Below are 20,532 nucleotides of genomic sequence, written 5' to 3' on the forward strand. Positions count from 1 at the left end.
TGGGGTTGTAGGAAATTCTGAATAACAGTGTGTTAATATAGTAACTTTTGCTGATATGAAAAAAACCAACCTTTTTTATTCCTTTTGATACATCAGGAGGTGAGTTAGAGTTGTGTAGTGATTCAGGAGGCTTTACAAAGTCAATCAAGAATGGTGGGATCAGCCAAATGTCAGGAAAAAGTTAGTCTAGGTAACATCTCCCATAAGCAAGCAGTCACTTTTGCTATTTTACAGGGTACTTTACATACAAATGTGTGTGTTAATAGCAAGTTGCACTGCTCTTGCATTCTTATCTAGAGGGCCAAAAATTCTTATTATTTAATCCACACATACTGAAGACATTCACAAAAACATCATATTTCCACTGTTATGTTGCATTTTACACATATAAGAGAGTGGTTAAATTGAGGTTAAACATTTGAAGAAATATTCAAATATGCTTCAAACTGAGCATATTCAAATCTAGATGCTAGATATGGATATGGTAGATATACCTGGCAGTTTGTTAGGAATTCCATTCAGCAAGTTGGAGCAATAATCAAAGATGAATTCACTAATCTGCTAAAAAAGCTTCTTACATTTAGTTTGAAACTTTTTTCCCTACTGTCATTGTTTTTTCCAAAGAAATTTTTTTATCTGTATTTTCAGATGAAGTAAGGCAATAAGACAGAAACTTACACAGCATTTTGGCTTTCCACCTGCTACTATAAATGCCATAAGATGCAAGAGCAAATGAAAAATATTTAATCCACAGCTTCAGAAATAATGCAGTCCAGATTTAAGGGACTAGTGTTTAAATACAGTCTGAGTTCAAACCCATACGGTTTAAGGAGTTTGCCAAAAACAGGGTTATCACACTGATTATTTGTTAACATTTTGAACCCAAAGCTTTTAAAAATTTTATCAGACACAACCATGAATGTTGCTTACAAGACCATACAAAAGTTCACTTCTTTTTTTTCAGGTATCTGTCCTTTAGTCTTATTGTGTAAAACTTCCAGGTTTTCCCATAAAATGTAGGCAAATGTGGGAGAAAGAGAGAAATAAAAAAGGAGATACATAGGGCAGAATAAGTATATAGAAAGCAAAATGTCCCTGTAATATTTCATGTATTTTGCATCTGCAAGGTACAGAAACACTTGAGATTCTTTGAAGCATTGTAGCAAAGATGCTGAAGGGAGCTCTACACTTCATTATGAAGGTGATTCTGATCCTGGTAGGAGTTCAGCTGTTGTAAACTTGAAGTTAGAAGTGAAATTCGGTAACTATACATTCCCTCCTTAAATTTCTGTCAGACCAGAAACCTTGTGCAGGAAAGTATTAATAGAGTTGAGCTGTCTAAACCATTATTGTTGCTTTTTAACAAAACTTGGCATACTGAGCTGAGTTTCAGTGAACTGGAAAAAGCAAATGTTGTGTCAGAATTTTTAAAGGTTAAACAAGATGATCCAGGTAACTATAGGTCAAGGACAATCATTGGAAGGTGGAGACTAAATATCTCCAACAAATCTGAAGAGATGACATCATGCCAAATGCCAGTCAGCAAATTTTTATGGAGAGTAGATCTTGTCAAACATACTTGATGCTGCATTTTCCAAGATTAGAAATGAAGTTGTCAGAGATAGCTGTGCTGACATTAATACACTAGACTACTTTTATGACATTTATTTACTCTTGTTGACACAGTGGTTAAAACCAAAATAAAATAACGGTGAGTAAAATCAGTGTAATCCAGAGTTACCAAATGGATCAAAAATGGGATAACAGAAACATCTTGAAAAGTGATTATAGCTGGGGAGTATTCATCTCAAGGGTTACTTCTAGTGGGAACTCACAGAAATCTCTTCCTGGCATAATGCTGCTCAACAGCTTTATTGGTTACCTGGAAGGAAATATAAAATTATTGCCAAGTGCATCTGCAGATGGAATTAAATAGTGAGTTGTGGCATTTGGTGAGTTATACCGAATGATCATGGTTTAACAGAAAAAAAATACAGCCAGGGAAACTGCTTGGAGTTGCCTGCTGCTGGAGGAGCAGGCTGGAGAAGATGTCTGGTGCAGGGGCAGTCAAATCCCTCATTTGTAAGACAGGGCTTGGACAAGTTAAGGCTCTAAATGTTTAGCTGTATGGAAATAAATAAGTAAATAGTTGCCTCTTCACACAGGTGACTGTCTCAGTGCTTATCTATGCCCAAAAAATCAAAGCAGTCTATCATAATTTTCATTTATGCTCCATGGCTTAATGCCATAGGAATTTCACCACTGAGGTGACTAGGTGTTAACCACTTCCACAGTAAGACCATGAATGCCCCTTTCTTGAGATACAAAGAGAAAAAGTGTTTATTTTCAGTTCAAGGTTATTTTTTCCTATCCAGTCAAGTCTTGCAATGTCTAGTTTTCTCCTTTTTTATTATGAACTTCTGAAAAAAAATACAGAATTCATAATGTAGAATTTTCCTGTTTTTTCCAAAAGACAAACAGATAATTATTTGTCTTTTGGAATGAAAGTCAGAGTAGTATAATGCAATAAGGAGTAATAACAATACCAAGAAAATTTCTAAGAGTTTAGGGAGGATGGCAAAACCAAGGGAAATCAAATCTCTCACATATTTTTTAAGCTAAAATGTGTTGCCTTCTGCTGTGAGTGCAAATCCTATCATCAGTCCAAATGCTACAATAAATTACCTTCCCTACCTAGCCCAACATGTCAATTCAGTTATTAAAGCTTTTTCAAATTGGATATTTTTGATGTATTGATCATATAACAGTGTTCGTTTTCTAGCATTTATATGCATGCTGCAGTCTAGAATTCTTCCCTGAAAATCAGCTCCCCAGTTGCCCACAGCTTACTCTAAACTTTAGTAGAATATTTATTGTAATAAATGTCTTGCAATGACTGGTTAGAGTTAAGATTGTGTAAGTTTCCATTTTCACTCAAATTTTTACTTTTTGATTTGAATTTTTCCATGTTTTATGGCACACCCTTGATAACTGTTCCCCAGTGTATAATCCACACCATGCACAATCTGTACCATATCTAAGACAATAAAAATAGTTGCTAGATGCTTTTGCTAAAAAAGATGTCAGTGACATTTTTGGATGCTGACTTGGGACAATTTACCATTTTACTTTAGAATTTTCATTTGTTTTCTTCCCAGCCATAAAAATAAAGACAGCTAATGAAAAAGGTTTTTTTTCTTCTTGGTAAATTCAGGATTGTAGCAGCATGTTGGTCGGGCAGGTTTGTTGACAGATTTTCCTTGTTTTCCTAGAAAAAAATATTTTCTCTCAGGTTTTAAGCATCAATTCAAGGGCACAGAGCAAAGAGTTTCTGTGAATCACAAAACTCTTTGTAGTTAGGCATGTGCAAATATGGGCCTTTCCTGTTAACTGCATCCAAGGCATTTTGCTGTCATTTTGCCTTTGGAAAATATGAGAGAATCCAAAATGTGGATATTGTGATGTTTCTGGGATTTCATCCTTGTGATGAAACTAAGTACAAATAGTTGAAACAGTGCTAGATTACTTTTTTTTTCCCAATGACATTTGCAAGTTTTTGAAATGGAAGCAACAAAATTTTAAGGAAATTACCTTTTTTTATTGAATAATTCTCTTTTTCAACATAGAACTTTTACAGCAGCTGTAAATATCACAGTTTGCTTGCATAAGTTCTCAGGCAGTAGGGAATGACTGAAGATCAGTATCCTGTTCTTTTGAGTTGGTGCCTGATGCAACAGTCTTTACTTACATAAGCCTGAGTAATTTTTCTCTGAAGTCCATACTTTGCTTGCATGAGGTATGTTCAGAGTATTTTTGAACAACTGTGTATGGCACAGAGTCCCTGAGTCACAGACGAGAGACGTGCATGTTGAAAATAATTCAGATTAAGCAAAGCATAAAAGATTGGCATATATAGGTCAGCTAAATTTGCTTCAAAGCTAACTGCTTCCTTTGTATAGGAAGACTGCTGTGAGGAAGAACAGGAATGTACAGTGCATGTTTTTTTTCTTAAATTATTAAAATTTATACCTTGAAGAATAATTCATTAGAAGAATTAATCACTTGATCAATAAAGGCAATTGTCCAGTAAGGCACTAAAAGCAATAGTTTATACAGATGGCAGAATCACTGGAAGATTTTTCTTTTGCCTTTTTTTATGTTTTCTTGAAATTGGGTTCATTAAAATTATAGGAGGTCTCAATCTGGGTTGTATCTCAGATGACAATCAGAATAGTTCAGGTTGTCAGGGGCCATTGCAGATCATCTAACCCATCTCCCCTCACAGCAGGATCAGCTGCAGCAGGTTGCTCAGGGCTGTGTCCAGTTGAGTTTTGAATATCTCCTAAGGATTGAGAGTCAACAGCCTCACTGGACACATACTTTATCACCCCTACAGTAAAAAATTGTTTGTTTCAGTGGAATTTCACGTGTTTAATTTTGTGCTGATTGCCTCCTATCACATGATGCCACCAGAAAAAGTGTCCATCCTCTTTGCACCTCTCAGGTATTTTTGCAGATGGATAAGGTCCTCTGTGAGCCATCTCTTCCCCAGGCTGAGCAGTCCCAGCTCCCAGCCTCTCCTCGTATGGCAATGCACCAGTCCACTGATTATCTTTATGGTCTTTCACTGGGCTCTCTGCAGTGCATCCCTGTCTCTCTGTACTGGGGAGCCCAGACATGGGTACAGCACACCAGTCCTGTCTCACCACGGCTGAGTAGCGCGGGAGGATCCCCTCCACTGACCTTCAGTGCTTTGAGTAGCACAGCTCAGGATGCTCTTGGCTTTCTGTGCTGCAAGGACACACTGCTGGCTCATGTTCAAGTAGTCCAACCTCCTGCTCAGCACTGGAGAGCCTCAAAGATCCTTTAAACAACCTGTACAGAAAGGTCTGCAGGGCAGTCACTGCGATGTTCCCAAGGCTCTGTAACAGCTGTGCTCTCAAGGCAGGGATGATGGAGACCTTTTGTTTGCTGGGGGAAAAATGCATCCTTGAAATGACAGCCTGCCAGGCAAAGGTAAAACACACATTTTAGTGCTGATTCAGTAGCAATCTGTGGCTGCATTATTTGTGTTGACATGCATTACCCCAGTCCTCAGCCTGGTGTGTCCTGCATGCAGCACAGAGTGGCTGTAGCTCACAGACCGAGCTCAGAGTAAGGGCACTGCTGTGCTTCTCTTTGCACTGCTCCTTCTGTGCTGCTGAAACTGGCTGCTGACCAGGCACTACTGAATAAATAGTGATACATTTTGCAAGGGCATACATAAAAACTGTTTATACCTCACCCTAAAATTTCTGTCCCTCAATTTTCCTGTTTGAAAGCAGAGTTAATACTATGAACAGTACCTCATAGCAGATGCTGAATGTTTATAGTCCTAAAATGTATTGAAATCCTCTGAGTAAAAAGTATTACATGGGTGCTGGGACAATATTTAATGTTATTTTTCAATTATTTCAGAGTACTATTTATGAATTTATGGGTGAATATATATCCCTAAAAGCAGGATGAATGAGTTGTTAACTGTATTTTTCAGGAACTGGTGTTAAGACTGAAGGCAGGGATTCTTTCAGCTTTTCAGCTGTACAATACTGAGACTTCAGAGCAAAACAAGCTCTACTTTTAATATTCATGGTTTAGCACAGACTTGATTTGTAGGCATGCAGTCCTATTTATATGATGCATTATCCTTTCTAGGGCCAGTGTACTCCATTAAAATAAAGTAACTTAAGGTTTTGATCCAGATCTTTGATTTATTGAAAGTTGGCTGTGGAACCAGCCAAGAACCATAGAACCAAAAGTTACAAGAGTTTTCATGAATTATTTTAGATAAATAAGGCCACAGTGTTGTTCTAGGAGTGCAGTACATGTTAAAGTGACTGTTGGATAAGAACACTTATGAAATTTGACCGCAAAAATTGTTTGCTTTAAATGAAAGTATTTTATAAAAGTCACCTCAGAATGAATGTTCCTATATGACATGAAGCCATCTGTAACAACACATATTTCATATAATATAATATATATATAATGCCTCCAGCATAATATTTTTGTAGTAAAATAGTGTATTACCAAAAGAGTACATAAGGGATTTTAATAAACCACAACTCCTTTTTTTAAATATCTCTTCTACTTCCCCATATTTGTTTTAAACTGGGTAGTGACTGTATGATTCCAGAAACAGTGGGCCTCACTCTGAATTTGAAATTATGCATCATTGTTTGAGAATGGATTATGCTGAAAAGACAAATCCATTTCTAAAATAAGAGCTGTACTATTATGCACAGTTTCTCTCTCTGCTAGTAAAGATTTGCTCTCTTTGTAAACAAGAAATACATTTTAAGAAAATTAAGGTCAACATTAGAAGGCAACAAGTTTTTTTGGGCTGCAGCTCCCAAAGCATTTTTGTTTAAACTTCACAAAGCTATCAGTCTTGAAAAGAATGAAGCTGAGCACGTGTGGAAGTCCAAACCAAATCACAGAGCAATGAATACATCCTAGCAGTATTTGATGGTTGGCTTCACAAAATCCAAATTCTGTGATGGTGAGGGAAAACTATTTTCACAGGTAAAGAGGTTATTTGGTTTGTCCCACCTTGTTCTGGTAGATTTTCAAAATAATTTAATAGGCTCTATGAGACCCATTTTTATGGCTTTATATGCACAGACTTGTGACTTTTGGGACCAGATATTTCTTTATATACAAATGTATAAACTGTATTTTCAAATAGTTTGTGATGCAGCTCAAGGGGTCTATTTGAAAATATCATTTTGTTTTCCCTGTTTCATAATTGGTGCAGCATTTTTAAGTTCATGTGAAGGAAATAAATACACTGAGTATTTTTGGGGGTTTGCCATTTGCAAAATCCTGCTTACCTCATATTTCCTTCTAGGTCTCTTCACAGTTTTCTAAACTTGGCTATTTCAATTTTTCTTTGGCCTGAAAATTGCCATATAGTGTTGGATCTTGGACACTGAGCAAACAGTGATTTTTGAGTTACACAAATATAAACAATTATACCTTTACAAATTTATTCCATGGCGCAAATTTTGGTTCTGATCACTTCATGTCCTGTTTTTTAAAGCTTGCAAAAACACCATATTTTTAGGGTATTAAGAAAATAGCATGTTGGGTAGAAGACAGATGTCTAAAGGTCAAGATGACTTTGCTGGTAAAGTCAGTGCAGTCCTACACATTTCTCACTTTACTGCTTTTCAGTTTGAGTCTCCAGGCCCAGTGGAGCTTTGCAGGTTTTGCCAATAATCTCTGTGCTGAGAATGTTCTGCCTGCACAGCCAGGGTGCTTACAGACCACCCTGCTCACACCCATCTTGTGTTGGGGCTCCTTTTGTGGTCACCAAGCACAGAAACCTTCCTGGTGTTGGGTTCCTGAATGTCCCCTGAGTGTCATCCTGCCACCAGTTAGAGGTGTATGCTAGAGCAGAGAGAACAAAGTTTGAGGAAAGTACATACAACCATGAAAGTCTGTTCTATGAACATGATCCTTAAAATTGTGCATGTCTCTTTGGATGTTTGGTTGCACGAGGCAGGTCTAAAATATAACAGCATCCCGTTAATTGAGAAGGAAAAGATTCTTTTCATCCTCATGACCTTCATAAGCAGTTTCAAACTTCCATAGTTGCAATAAATTGCTAGATCCATATTGACATTTATTTGCAATTGTCATTCTCATTTACACAGTGTGAGTGAAAAAGGGGATTATTTCAGACCTTGTTTTCAAGAGATCTTTAAAGTTTCTCTTTCCATTGCTTGTGCTCTGCTTTCTGTCTGTATCATATTTCTCTTTGTTAATTTGCTGCCCACAGAAAGGTTTAAACAGTGAGTGCCAAGTACCACTCATCAAAAGATCATTTCCAAGTTGTATTAATCTTTTCCAACATACTTTCCCTCATGAAAAAGAAAAAAAAATACCTGCCAAAAACATTCTTTGGCACATAATAAAATAATTTTGGGTAGCAGACATTTACTCTGAATTCTTGGCAGAAGGTGAACAGGTCCAATATCCAAGAAAAAAGGGCGTAACATTTAATATTAGTGAATAATCACTTCTACAAAACTTTGGGTAACTAGACATACTGTAATTTTACCTACAGCTAGGAATCCTTTCTTTATATTTCCCAGTGACTATGAAAGAACTTGTAATACTCAACACATTTCCCAGGGTTCTGGAAATAATTTTAATCATTTAGCAATCCTAATCTTGAAACAAATGTGCAAGGCCTATTGTTCAGCTCATTTTTCTAAAAATATATTTCAACTGCAGTTCTCTACTTTGAATTGCTAATGTGTGTCCTTGTTAAGCCCTTTATGTAATTGCAAAGGTAACTCTTCAAAATAAGCAGACACTGTCGAAACCAGAGAGGTACTCTAGGATGTGTTACAGAGAAACATAAACCTCAACCAAGAGAAGAATCTCAGTCTGTTGTGAATAATAAACAAGATCTGGCATAGGATTCTTGTCCACCGTGATTTTTTGTACTTGTTAGTAGAATCTTACCAGTGGCTAAAGGTACCAGGCACTTACTGTGGCCAAAAATATTTCAAAGGAACCAGTTGTGCTTTTTCTGAAGCCTTTGCATGTATGTACATGCAGTTTATGACCATATTTTTATGGATACATAATTCAGTTCAGGCAAAAGTCTAAGGATAAGAAAGGATAGGGATCCATATCATGTTCTCAGTTCTCACTCAGTGCATCATATAGAAGAATAAATACTAGGCTAAGGTGGCAGCTGCAGTCAGGTACAGTGAGGAGCATTGTTGTATTCTCTCAAGCAATGGCAAGAAATTACATCACTTGCCTCAGGAACTAGATTAGTATGTGCTAGGCCCCAAATTAAGAAAATACAGTTGCTCTAACTTAAGTTGTTTGTTTCTGATTTTGCATACAGACATTACATTCAAATCTGCCCTTAATGATAAATATGCCTTGCTTCCCTACCCTGATAAATATTGAATGTATTGTTTGTACATCAGTTTTTGGAAGAAATTATTTTGTTCTTGATTGTATTTCACTGGGGGTTTTTTGTGGACTTTTTTTTTAACTGCTGTGGTGGGGCTGTAATTTATTTCAGAACACCACATTGCACCGCTCTGCCCTTCTTGCCTTCCTGCTTACATGGCACTCCCAGGACCCAGATGTCAAACTTGGGGTGAATATTTTTCCACTGCTTGCCTCTGGTTCCTCTAGCAAGCAGTTGTGCGGGCAGCTTTGGAATTACTTGGGTTTAGTAACATGGTAAAGCAGCTGATGGGATTGTGTGTGGATGTCTGCTCCTCCTGCACATGATTTTCTTTTGATTTTTCATCACTTCATGGAGCAGTGGAATTTTTCTACTTGATGTATCTGAATGTCCCAGGAATTTTGCCCATATACCCATTTATGGTCATAAAGATGACTTTTTCTTTGCCCCTTGCAACCTTTTTTTTTTTTTTTTTTTTTGCCCTGCAGCATGTATAGCTATAATCTTACAGGCCTTCCATTCTTTCATGAATTGTACTATAGTCAAAGTATCAGCAGTAGTGCCAGGTGCAAGACTCACCTTAAAGAAAATAGGCACTTGTGCAGCCAGAAAACTTGAGATTGCTGGTGGATTCCATTATAGCAGCTGCAGGTTGATTCTGCTGAGCCAGCAGTTTTAATAATTTCTAAAGCCTTGCTTGGTTTTGTCTCCTCTACCTGCCAATACTTTGAAGGGGAATACTGTGTTACTGCAGAGGTGAAGATTGGAGGAGCTTGTATTGAAAATTTCAAAAAAGAAAATGACGGAGAAATCAATTAAACAAGAATTGCTGGTTATTTCTATGTGGAGATGGTTAAATAGTTGCAGAAAAAAAAATAGGGATTGTCAGATAGTTTATTCCTTTTCTTTTGTTTTTCTTCTCTTTCTTTTAAAGTAATAACGTTGCTAATGTAGTAATTTCCAGGAATTGAATTTAAGATCTCTCCATATGCAAACCTCTGTCTGGATTGCTTGAGTTAAAGAAATAGGAAAATGTTTTGATGGAAATGACACAGATCTCCATATGAAATCTCACTATTTTCCAGAAAAGAGGGCCACACTGAGCAAAGATTTGTAAGAATGGCTTGTTACTTGTACTCAGTGTTGGGATAGAGGCTATTCATCATCAAGATGCCCAAGGTGTGTGTAAAAACCAATTTGATGTTCATAATTCTTTATTCTCTGTTTCATCGTACAGTAGCAAATGTTTCAGTGAAGGATCTTATAGAGTGAATAACTGAACCATGTAATTTGCAAATAACTGAAAAACACCTGGGTTTTAAAAGTTATTCGTACAGCAAACTATTTAGGTTAACCAGAGAAAACTAAATCCACTTAGCTCACAAGCAGAAAACTTTGTTCAACAGATCACTTCTCTATTTCTCATCCCCAAAGTAACCCCAAGTAACCAGCAAGGACTGAAACAGTTCAAAAGTTGTTGATTCCACAGACCCCTCTTTGAAAGTCATTCCCCTCACCCGTACAAATACAGCAGTAGGTACTGCAGATGCTGCAATAAGTTGCACTTTTATTAAGGCATGCTTTTTGTGGTGCTAAAGAGATTGGAAAATGAAAGGAACACTTGGTAGATGTTAATTTTAGCTGGAGCTATGAGTGCCAGATACTCAGCATCACCCCAGTTGTGAGTCTAAAAAGAGGAATACTCTGCTCCCAGAAGAGGTGAGGCACATCTCTGGAGCAGAAAAGTCATTCCCTGGGCTGTGTGGCTCCCCAGTTGCCTTTTCTACACCTACATTTGACAGGCATTTCTGATGTGAGCCAGGCATATTGTAAACAATTAAAAGTATGTAGCCTTCAGATCAAACAAACATGCAACAAGCATCATTATGTTCATTAAATAAAACCTTGTCATTTTACGATCAATGGCAAATCTAGCTTCAAAGGAAGCCATTTTTAACTGAAAAAGGAGCAGCCAAAGGAAAAGCCCTCCATCATCTCCATTTTTGCAGTTATAGCAAAACCTATCAGTGCAATTTTGCAAAACACAGTCCTACATATGCATTTTTTGGCACTGCCTGGGGCAAGAATTCCCAAATGGCTGTGTATGTACCACTGAGAGTATATACAGACACCTCAGTGTGGGAAAAATATAGCACAGAACTGGGACCTGTTACCACTGTCAGTACAAAAAAAAGTGTGGGATTCTCTCGATTAGGAATTTCTGTCAGTTTTCAAGTCTGTTTTTGACTTGTGTAACAATTTTTGAGATTGGGGGGTCATTTAAGTAATTTTTTTCTGCATTCATTATTTTCTCTCTGCTTTTATGCTCTGTAAAATACTTCAACTATTCCACAGTTGATAAGTCACCTCCATTCATACCAAGATCATACCAAGATCTGCACTATTCATTTGGGTATATTTTTCATATATGATAATATATTTACAGATTATGCATAGCTTTATGGCGTCTGTTTTCCCATCATTTTTGAGGCAGAAAAAGCCTGGAAGCCATTCTCTCAAGCCTGCTGAAAGATGCCTTTTAGGGCACTGGTCATGTCACAGCAAAAGCAACTGGTTCATTGCTGAGAAATCTGTTCAGTATGGGGCAGTGCTTTCTCCTCCTAAGCCCTTGGTGTTTATGCTTTTAACCCTAAAAGCTTTTAGTCTCACTGCATGGGTCTTCAAAGAGTTTATTGCACTAAGATTTAGTTTACTGGTTCTATTTGAACAGAAATCATTGTTTTATAGAGTGATTATTGCAGTCACCAGGGTGACAGAATTTATGAGGAAGAATGCATACGGACACGGATTTGCAACTTTCATTCATTTCACTGCTGCCACGGCATTTTCAGGTTGTGTCTACTGTAATTTCACGTCATCCCCACCACATCCTTCCTTCAGATCCCCACTAGCAGAGCACCTTCTGTCTCTGCTCACGCTCCCCAGCTGCCTTGACAGACTGGAAGTGGGGGTGGTGCTTGTGTCTTGGCATTGTGTCTCCAGTGTAGTTTCATGATCTTAGGAGGAGGGCCAGGTTCACAAGCTAACACTTTTTAAAAATTGCCTTTGTTTAATAGAAATCACCTTTTTGTAAGACTGAACTATGGAGCTGCAACTTTGCTATGTAATTTAGTGCACTTGAATGCAGAGCCCTGAAGAGAAATGATGGCATCTGGTAACTATAAAAGTAAAGCTCAGGTGATTCTTCAGTGTTACCAATAACCTGATGTAGGTACAGCTTCATTGAGGATTTTGTTGACCGTGTGAAGTAGTTTCAAAACCTGGCTGTTTTCATATGAGCCCTGTAATAACTCCTGTGGTAGTAATACAAAAATCAGGAGGGAATTAGTTGTCTGTTGGAGAACTGGTTGGCATGATTCTGTTGCGTTTCTTTTGGGTTTTTTTTAACTACAGTTGTAGGGGGTGGATTTTTTCAAGAGGGATGAGGAGCACCATGTTGAGCAGGACCCACTTAAACAGTTTTGCTCTATTGATTTTTGTTAATCAGATCTTGTCTAATAAAATCTCAGGAAAGTTTCTCACAGCTGCTGGAGGTGTGTGAGATCGCTCCTCAGTTCCAATGTACCAGGAGTTTTGTGTTTCCTCATCTAACAGGTGCTTTGGTAATACTTTCTCAGGATCCAGAGAAACACTAAGATAGCAAGTTTCATTGCAAGAACATAACTGAGTTTTGTATTGAGAAGTTTCTTCTCTCACATGCTATGAGGTGAGATCTGTTGCTCTCTGGGGATCAGGACTGAACAAAGAGCTTAGCTGTGTGCACCATCACTCAGCTCCTGGCAAAGATGGGGCTTGAGATATGCCAGAAGCCAGCTAAAAAGTCTGTAAGATACAAAATGCAATAATGAGATGTCAGACATCATACTTAAGATTATGTCTGCCATAGATCCACAGTCATGGTTTTCCTCTTTTTTACTTTTTCCCTCCATGTTTGTTGGTTGCCATTTTTATGCCACCCACCTGTTGTTTTAATCAGAGACCATGTTACAGTTTTCTGAGCTGTTTACTTGCAACCTAGCTGCTGTGGTTGTTTAACAGTCATGGATAACAGCTCAGTTTTCTCATTCTTATGTAGATTTACCCATTTATCTGTCATGTATTTTTAAGTTTGTTCTGTTCCAAGAAAATTGTGTTACCATTGTTGATTAATTCAAATACACATAAACATACATTTAGAGGTATCTGATTCTCTAATTCTGATTAGTTTTATGTGATGTATTTATAGATACACATAGAGATGTCAGTGTTCAGTGATTAGGCCCTAGACCTCTCAGGTGCAGTCTGTGCTTGATTTCTTTCTCATTGTGGTTCCCAGTAATGTGCTTAGATGTCCTACAAAACTAATAATCAGGGAAAAACACTGCCCTGCAGATCTTACAGTCTATTTTGCAGCAGGAGGTCCAGCAGCTCATAAACTAGACCAGGACATAAGGAGCAATACAGAATAAGAGATTGGACTAGGGAATTACATAAATGATACTGCAGTTTTTCAGTGGGGGATTTTATCTGTCCTTTTTTTATGTCTTGTGATCCTGTGGAATTCTGTTCATAGCTGGACCTGCCATTTCCTAAAAAGTGTCCAAAGCAGCCCCCAAACCTGGAAGAGCACTGGGAAGGGAAATTAGGATTCAGAGGGGAGAGAGCAGGAAAAAGAGAAAAGCAGCAGCAAAATAAAATGTGTAGGGGGAAGGGAAGAATCAGAGAAATGCATACCTTGGTTTCAAATGTGGGAGGCATTCTGTCTCTCAGCTTGTTTTTGCTAGCTATCTCTGTTAATAATTGAGCTAGCTGGAAAAAAGCATCTTGAAAAGAGAGAAAGAAAGCACGACTGTCAAGCAAGCCCAAAATCACATCCCCAGCCTGCACATAATTGGACATTGCAGTGATACAGGGGAAATCCCTTAACGGACAGAACTATAAATGAAACTAGTGTTGACAAGGGGAAGAGGCACAGCTATATTTAACGGAAGTATTTTCATTTGAAAGCTGCTTTCTTTTTCTTTTTTTGGGGGGAGTTTGTTGTTTGGTTGGTTGTTTTTTTTTCTCTTGTCTGTTGGTGGAGACCATGAGGGCTTTTTCTGTTTGAGACAGTGCATGGGTGGTTTCCCCAAGGCTTTTAATGTTAGATTAATGCCCTGGAGACAGTGTGATGATAAATGGGTTCCTACAGTTATATCTACATCCTGTTCCCCCTCCCCCCTCCCACAGCTGCCCCTCTGTACAATCTCTCTGCAATGCTTGCCTCCATACCCAGCAACAGTTCTGAGCAGCTTCAGCCAGAATTTAAGGCAGCACTCTTTAAGATTTGTCTGCTAAAATTCTTTATTTTCAGTACTGCCACCTTCATTGCCACTTACTCAGACAATGACAAAAAATGAAACAGGGAAGAGAAAGACTTCTGGCTGAAGTACAGGGCATCTCACTGGCTTGTCGTCTGCTGTGTGGCAGATCCCAGTTAATTACTTTTGCTATTGCTGTTCACATGCAGAAAATAGGTTTACAGGGGTGGCCTTTTTGTAGTTTCACATTTTAACGGCAGTGCTCTGCCCATCATATTGTACTAAGCAATAAATGAGCAGGGGATTTGAAATCTCTTTCCTGGTATAAGGGAATGGCTCCCCTGTGCCTTGATTTTACACAACTTGCATGCTGGTAGGGATTTAAGTGTGCTGCTTCAGCAAACACCCAACACTGAAATTCAGCAAGGGAAATGGAGATTTGAGGCACCTTTTTTAGCTGGACCTGCCCTTGTGGCAATTGTTGATATTTACGTGTTTTGAGGGGGTTTTGTTTGGGTTAGTGCAGTTGTTTTTCTCTGCATACATTTCCATTTCTATATGGCTTCCCCTATATGTGCAGGGGGGATGGGTGGTCAGGGAGGTGGAGGTTGATCCCCCTGACTCTGCTCAGCCAGCCCACATCCTTCTGCTTACACGGCAGCGTCTCTTAGATCTCAGGACAGAATTATTTTTAGACCGTGAAGGTGTATCTGACTGGTGCATTTAGATTTCATATCATGGCTTCCTTTTCCTGCTCTCAGGTTTCTCCCACTCGGCCTTTACCTTCGGTATCGAGAGCCACATCAGCCAGTCCAACATCAACGGAACGCTAGTGCCACCTGCCGCACTCATCTCCATCCTCCAGAAGGGGCTCCAGTATGTGGAGGCCGAGATCAGCATCAACGAGGTGAGTACCACTGCTGCCAGCACTGCCACTGCCTGAGCAGCACACACACCCCAGCAGCCCAGCACGAGCTACTCCCCAGCTTTAATTTTATTCTATGTACTTTGCCCCATCCCAGCAGAAAGCTCTGAGATGGGCATGTGTTTTAGGTTTTTTAGCTGTAGCAGGGAGGCGTTCTCTGCACTGCTTACATGGATATTTGTGGTGTTTCTGCTACCCCAGCCAACAAATCCAGGGTGTACAGGCTCTTGCAGCAAACAAAAGGCACTTGTGCATACAGTCTTGCATTTTCCAAGTCATAGCAGAGTTTGGCAGGAAAACCATGCAGCATAGGTTAAAACTTCATTCCTGACACCTCCTAGCAAGCAGTGCTGTTCACAAGCCATGAGAAGCTTGATCAAAAATCCACAGAGGTCACTGGAGAGTGATTTCAGTGACTTTGGCCTGGATCATATGAGATGAGGCATCATGTACACGGTGAAACAGGTGCTTGTAAATTCTGAATGTGGCTGGGGTGCAGATTTTCTGTAGAGATTGTATGGACAGCCACAAACTGTCCCTGTTCTCCTTGAACTGCCAGTGGAAACAAAGAAGGAATGTGGGAAAAGCCACTATTTTTGCCCTGCCAACCTTAAAGACATGGTGCTTTGAGAGGGAATGAAGTGTGACAGATAAGCAAGTGCTGCATTACAAGATTTTGAGGATAGATATTTCTGACTGACAAACATCTGTAATAAATATTAATACAAAGAAGCTTCTGCTTTTTCCTCTGTACCTGAATGTAGCATGTGAACAGCATGGATGAGAACAAAGGAATATAAAATAAAGAAAAGTCTGTGTTGTTTGCAGTGTGTAGTTGGGAAACTCTTCTGTTTTTATTCAAACATTCTGTGGGTTTTTTCTTTTTATGACTCGATACCATGTATAAGATTTATATATGTGTTGTTTTGCAATTGGGGCAATGACATTTGACATTCACAGCATGCTGCACTTTGATGCAGTTGTAATAACAAACCAGTGTTACGAAGCAGTCTCAATTTGCTGCTACTTAACATTTTGCCCCATGCCTGAATTAGGAGCTACACAGTTAGAAAGTTTCAGCTCTGAAGTACCTATATCAGGTCAGGTTGTAGGGGCCTGCACTTACCCAGCTGCAAGACTTTCCCTAAAATGAGGAAATAATCTGAAAATATGCCTGTTGCCACCATTAAGGTTTATGTTGCTCTCATCATGGTTTGAGTCAGGTGGAACAGGGCCTGAGCACCCTGGTCTAGTGGGAGATGTCTTTGCCCATGACAGGGATGTTGGAGCTGTATGACCTTTATGGTCCTTTCCAACCCAAGCCATTCTATGATTCTGTTCAAATCCCTACTGTTAAGTGTGTTACAGGAAAGCAAAGGCCATTCTTACTACATCTGAATCCCAGTAAGGGCTACCACAGATGCTTCCCTATGTATTACTTTTTTATGTGTATTACTTAACAGTCACAAGTAATCAGTGAGTCTATAAACCAATGTGTATAAAATTATTGTTTGTGATTTATTAAAGGGCAGTCATGTAAATAGTCCAGTGAGCACATTTACAGATGAAAATGTAACATGTCAGGATCCGTTGGCAAACATTTTGTTTATTGTGCAGCAAGAATTTGATTCAAGATTCAAATACATTTTGGCAGACACATTAAAAAATGTTAAGGAGAAAGAGCGATTATGGTTTCTTCTGTAATGACTGTCTCCTCCTTTTTCTTCCCCATGAGGAAACAAATTTGTATTATCTTAATCTTGCAATTGTAAGGGGTAACTCAGCAACTAGTTCAGCAGAAACATATCAGTCAGGCAAGCAACTATTTTTCTTTATTAATTTTTCTCACCTATGGAAGATTATATTGTTTGCCAGCTACATTATCTGTCCATATCCTATTCTTACTTGCTCTTTCTCAAGAATAAATCTTTGACCACTGGATCATTATTATTTTAAAGAATTGAATAGAGTTTGCAGATGATTGGTAAAATGACACTCTACAAAGGCTTCTAAAATCTTTCCCCTATATTTAAGATAATAGGAAAGTGAAAGAGAAAAAAAGCTAAGTCAATATAGTCTGTATTAAGTCTTCAACAGCCCTTAAAAGTTTACTCAATTGGTTGTTGGAGCTGAAGCCTGATATACAAAAATGAAAGTCATAACTATTTTGAATAATATAATGGAATTAAAGAAAAATAATGGTAATGCTCTCTTGTATGATCAGCTACAACTGGCGCTGCTGGGCTGAAAAACACTGCGTAAGAAATCACTGAATTTGTGCATACATCATGTTTTGGCTGAAGTTCCTTATACATCATCTGCTTCCATTCCTATGCTCCTGTGAATGTAAGAAAACAAACAGTTTAACCAAAGTCTATTTGCCTTTGTCACAGCTTTAGCCATGAGTGTTTTTCCAAACAAAAAACAAAGCGAAACTTTCTGTCATCGGTCAGACATTTTTTTAACACAGCTTAACTTCTTTTGCATCTATAAAACATTTATATGGTAGAACTTTCTATAAAATTCCAACAAAGTACTTTTTCACTGATCGGGTTTCTGAGTGGACCATCAATGCCACCACCGTCACAGATCTGAGAGAGCGGCAGTCCACGGTCCCGTGGCACTGTTGGTTTAATCCAAGTGTAGTATCTTCACACAGCCTCATTCTGTGACTCTTTGCCGACCTGAGTGGTGAAGCTCCTAACCGTGGGTTTTCCCTCGTGCTGTCTTTCCCTGCAGGATGGCACAGTGTTTGACGGCAGGCCGATAGAGTCCCTGTCTCTGATAGACGCGGTGATGCCCGACGTGGTGCAGACGCGGCAGCAGGCGTTCCGAGAGAAGCTAGCGCAGCAGCAAGCCAGCGCCGCGGCAGCGGCCGCCGCCACGGCCGCCACGGCGGGAGCCGCGCCCGCCGCTGCTTCCCAGCAGAACACACCAAAGAACGGAGAAGCCACTGTGAACGGAGAGGAGAACGGGGCACATGCAATAAGTAAGCCAACGTGCGGCTGCCTGCCGCTGCCGGGCGCTCGGTGTTTCAATAGTATTCTTGTACTTGTTGCAAGGTGGGGTGCAAGGTGTGCTTTCTGCTAGGTGCGTTCTGCTAAGAGCAATCATTCCAGGAGGGTGGGGCATTTCTAAAGAGGCTGCTGAGTAAAAATGATGTTTCACATCACAGTGCTGTGTTCTACCTGTCTCTGACAATCTGAAAACTTCAGATATGTTCAGAGTTGCAAGTTGAAGGCAGGATCAAGAAGTGGAGCTGGATGCTCTCTCCTTGGAGCAGACTACCCAGACTTTATTATCAGCCTTCTAGATACTTTTAGATATTCCATAAAAACTGGGCTGTAGCCAAAGCTTGTCATTTTGGCCAGGCTAGAAGAGAGATGGGTTGAGAGGCTGGGACCTTGTCTTGTTTGAAAGACAGCTGTCTGCCAAGGGAGTCAGGAACTCCCTTGGAGTGGAGAATATGACCTCCTTCCCTCCAAATTATTTTAACTTGGAAACTGAGGGGCTTTCAGGCAAAGGTACAGGAAAAGGAGTTACGGTTCTTTGCTGGTGGTGGCTCCCCCACAGCTGCAGGGGACACTGTGGAGTAATCCTAACATCCAACGGACCTTCAAGCCCTGCCTGTGTAATTGTGTGAGCAGTGCATGGCCTTGTGCAGTAGCTGTCCTGTGATCATCCATAGCCTTGGCATGGTCACTGGCCCAGTCTGGCATGGTCCAGCTTCCATTCTTGTGTGATGTGGCCAAGCACAGGAGCATCCATAGCCTTGCTGTCATGGTCAGTAGTCCAGTTTGGACTATACCAGCTATCCATTCCTGAATGGCATTGCCAAGCATATGTGCCAAGGACCATTCCCAGCAAACAGCTTGGATACAACCAACCTATCTTGAAGGCACAATGGAAAATTGTTCCTCAGCCTTTTATTTATTACCATGTTCTTATTCATACAGTCCCCTGCAAGTATCCAATTGAAGGTTCTACCTTCCTGAGATTTCTTTAGTCCTTGGAGCAGTCGGTTCTCAAGGGCACCAAATTCACCTTTGTTCATGGATGACTAATGGAGACTGTGTCTGTATATTAATCATCCAGAGTCAGACATCTCCAACATGGAGTGGGACCTACCTGCCTGTGTAACTAGATCCTGATGACTGTGCTGTCCCTGTGGGGCAGATGGGATTACTGGTTCTGGTTTCTGTATACTGGCTGACTTCTGAAACCAGCCCTTATTGCCCAGCTGTCTTCCAAGAAAATTCTAGAGAAACATGCATGGCAGGTTTTGTAGGAAGTCCTAACAGCTCTTTGGCTTAGAAAAGGTCAGGACTATAGTAAGATTTTATTAGTTCTACAGTGTAGATGCCTTTATCAGTCTCCACTTTCTCTTTGATCTGAATAGATTCCTATGTGGGTCAGTGAGAAAAACACTTTCAAACCAGATTTTCCTTCAGAGAATTCCAGTTAGATGGGTTAGTTTCCCCCAGTAAAACTGCAGGTATTTAAATAACATTTTTATTTGAGAAAGCGAATGTAAAAACATCTGATCATTTTAAAAATATTAATCTGTTCTTAGACTATGGATTGCATATGTTTTGCTTTCAACTAAACCTCTGCTTTGAAACTTAACTCATTTCATATGTGAAGGGGGGTGCAAACAGAAATTAAAGTAGTGTTAAATCTATCAGATACTAACATTTTGTTTGTTGACATGTCTTCAGCTGACATGTGAAAATTTTAGGGGGATGTCTCACTGTCTCAGGGCCAGAGAAAAGCAAATTCTTAAGGTAGAAGACTGATCATTAGTTCCTCACTAAAAGAGAACCACTCAGATGTACTTCCTTCTGATCCAAAGAAATAAATGTACTATTGTATTAACAAAAGGAAAGCCTTAAAGATCAGCTTATGTTTATAACCACACTGTAAGCCTCAATGTCTCAAATCTCACATTTCCTAAATTAAAAAATAATAGTTCTCACAGCTGTTTTTAATAGAAAGATTTTCACAACCAGTTGCAGACCTTTTCTTGGAATGTTGAGAAGGACTTTTCCTGGGAGAAAGAAATAATGGGAGACCTACTGAGGAGAAAAGACTGCTGATATGAAAGCTGTGAGAAACTTCCCAAACCTTAATTTTTACTGTTATTGTATTCCATAGACATGGCATCTGTTGGCACAGGTTTAAATATTGTGCTAGTCCTTAGTCATAACCTGGAAGTCACCCAAATATCAACCTTTCAAAAAAAAGGCGGGATGGGTGGAGCAGAAGGAAGAGAAGTCTTTGAGAAATTACCTAGTTTGCATTTATTCTGGCATGGAGTTCTCTCTGAC

General features: G+C 39.4%; 1 protein-coding gene across 2 annotated transcripts in view; it reads left to right on the top strand.

Moving 5' to 3' along the window:
* TBL1X (transducin beta like 1 X-linked) overlaps nucleotides 1-20,532 on the top strand; it is a 187,970-nt gene that overhangs the window by 137,024 nt on the left and 30,414 nt on the right. For both annotated transcript variants that reach the window (XM_079298889.1, XM_079298890.1), the window contains 2 exons: nucleotides 15,042-15,187; nucleotides 17,945-18,194. In XM_079298889.1, coding sequence (XP_079155015.1) covers nucleotides 15,042-15,187; nucleotides 17,945-18,194 — 396 coding nt within the window. The remainder of the gene's footprint in view (nucleotides 1-15,041; nucleotides 15,188-17,944; nucleotides 18,195-20,532) is intronic.

This window comes from Erithacus rubecula (genome assembly GCF_903797595.1).
Source record: "Erithacus rubecula genome assembly, chromosome: 1".
In the NCBI taxonomy this organism is placed as follows: Eukaryota; Metazoa; Chordata; class Aves; order Passeriformes; family Muscicapidae; genus Erithacus; species Erithacus rubecula.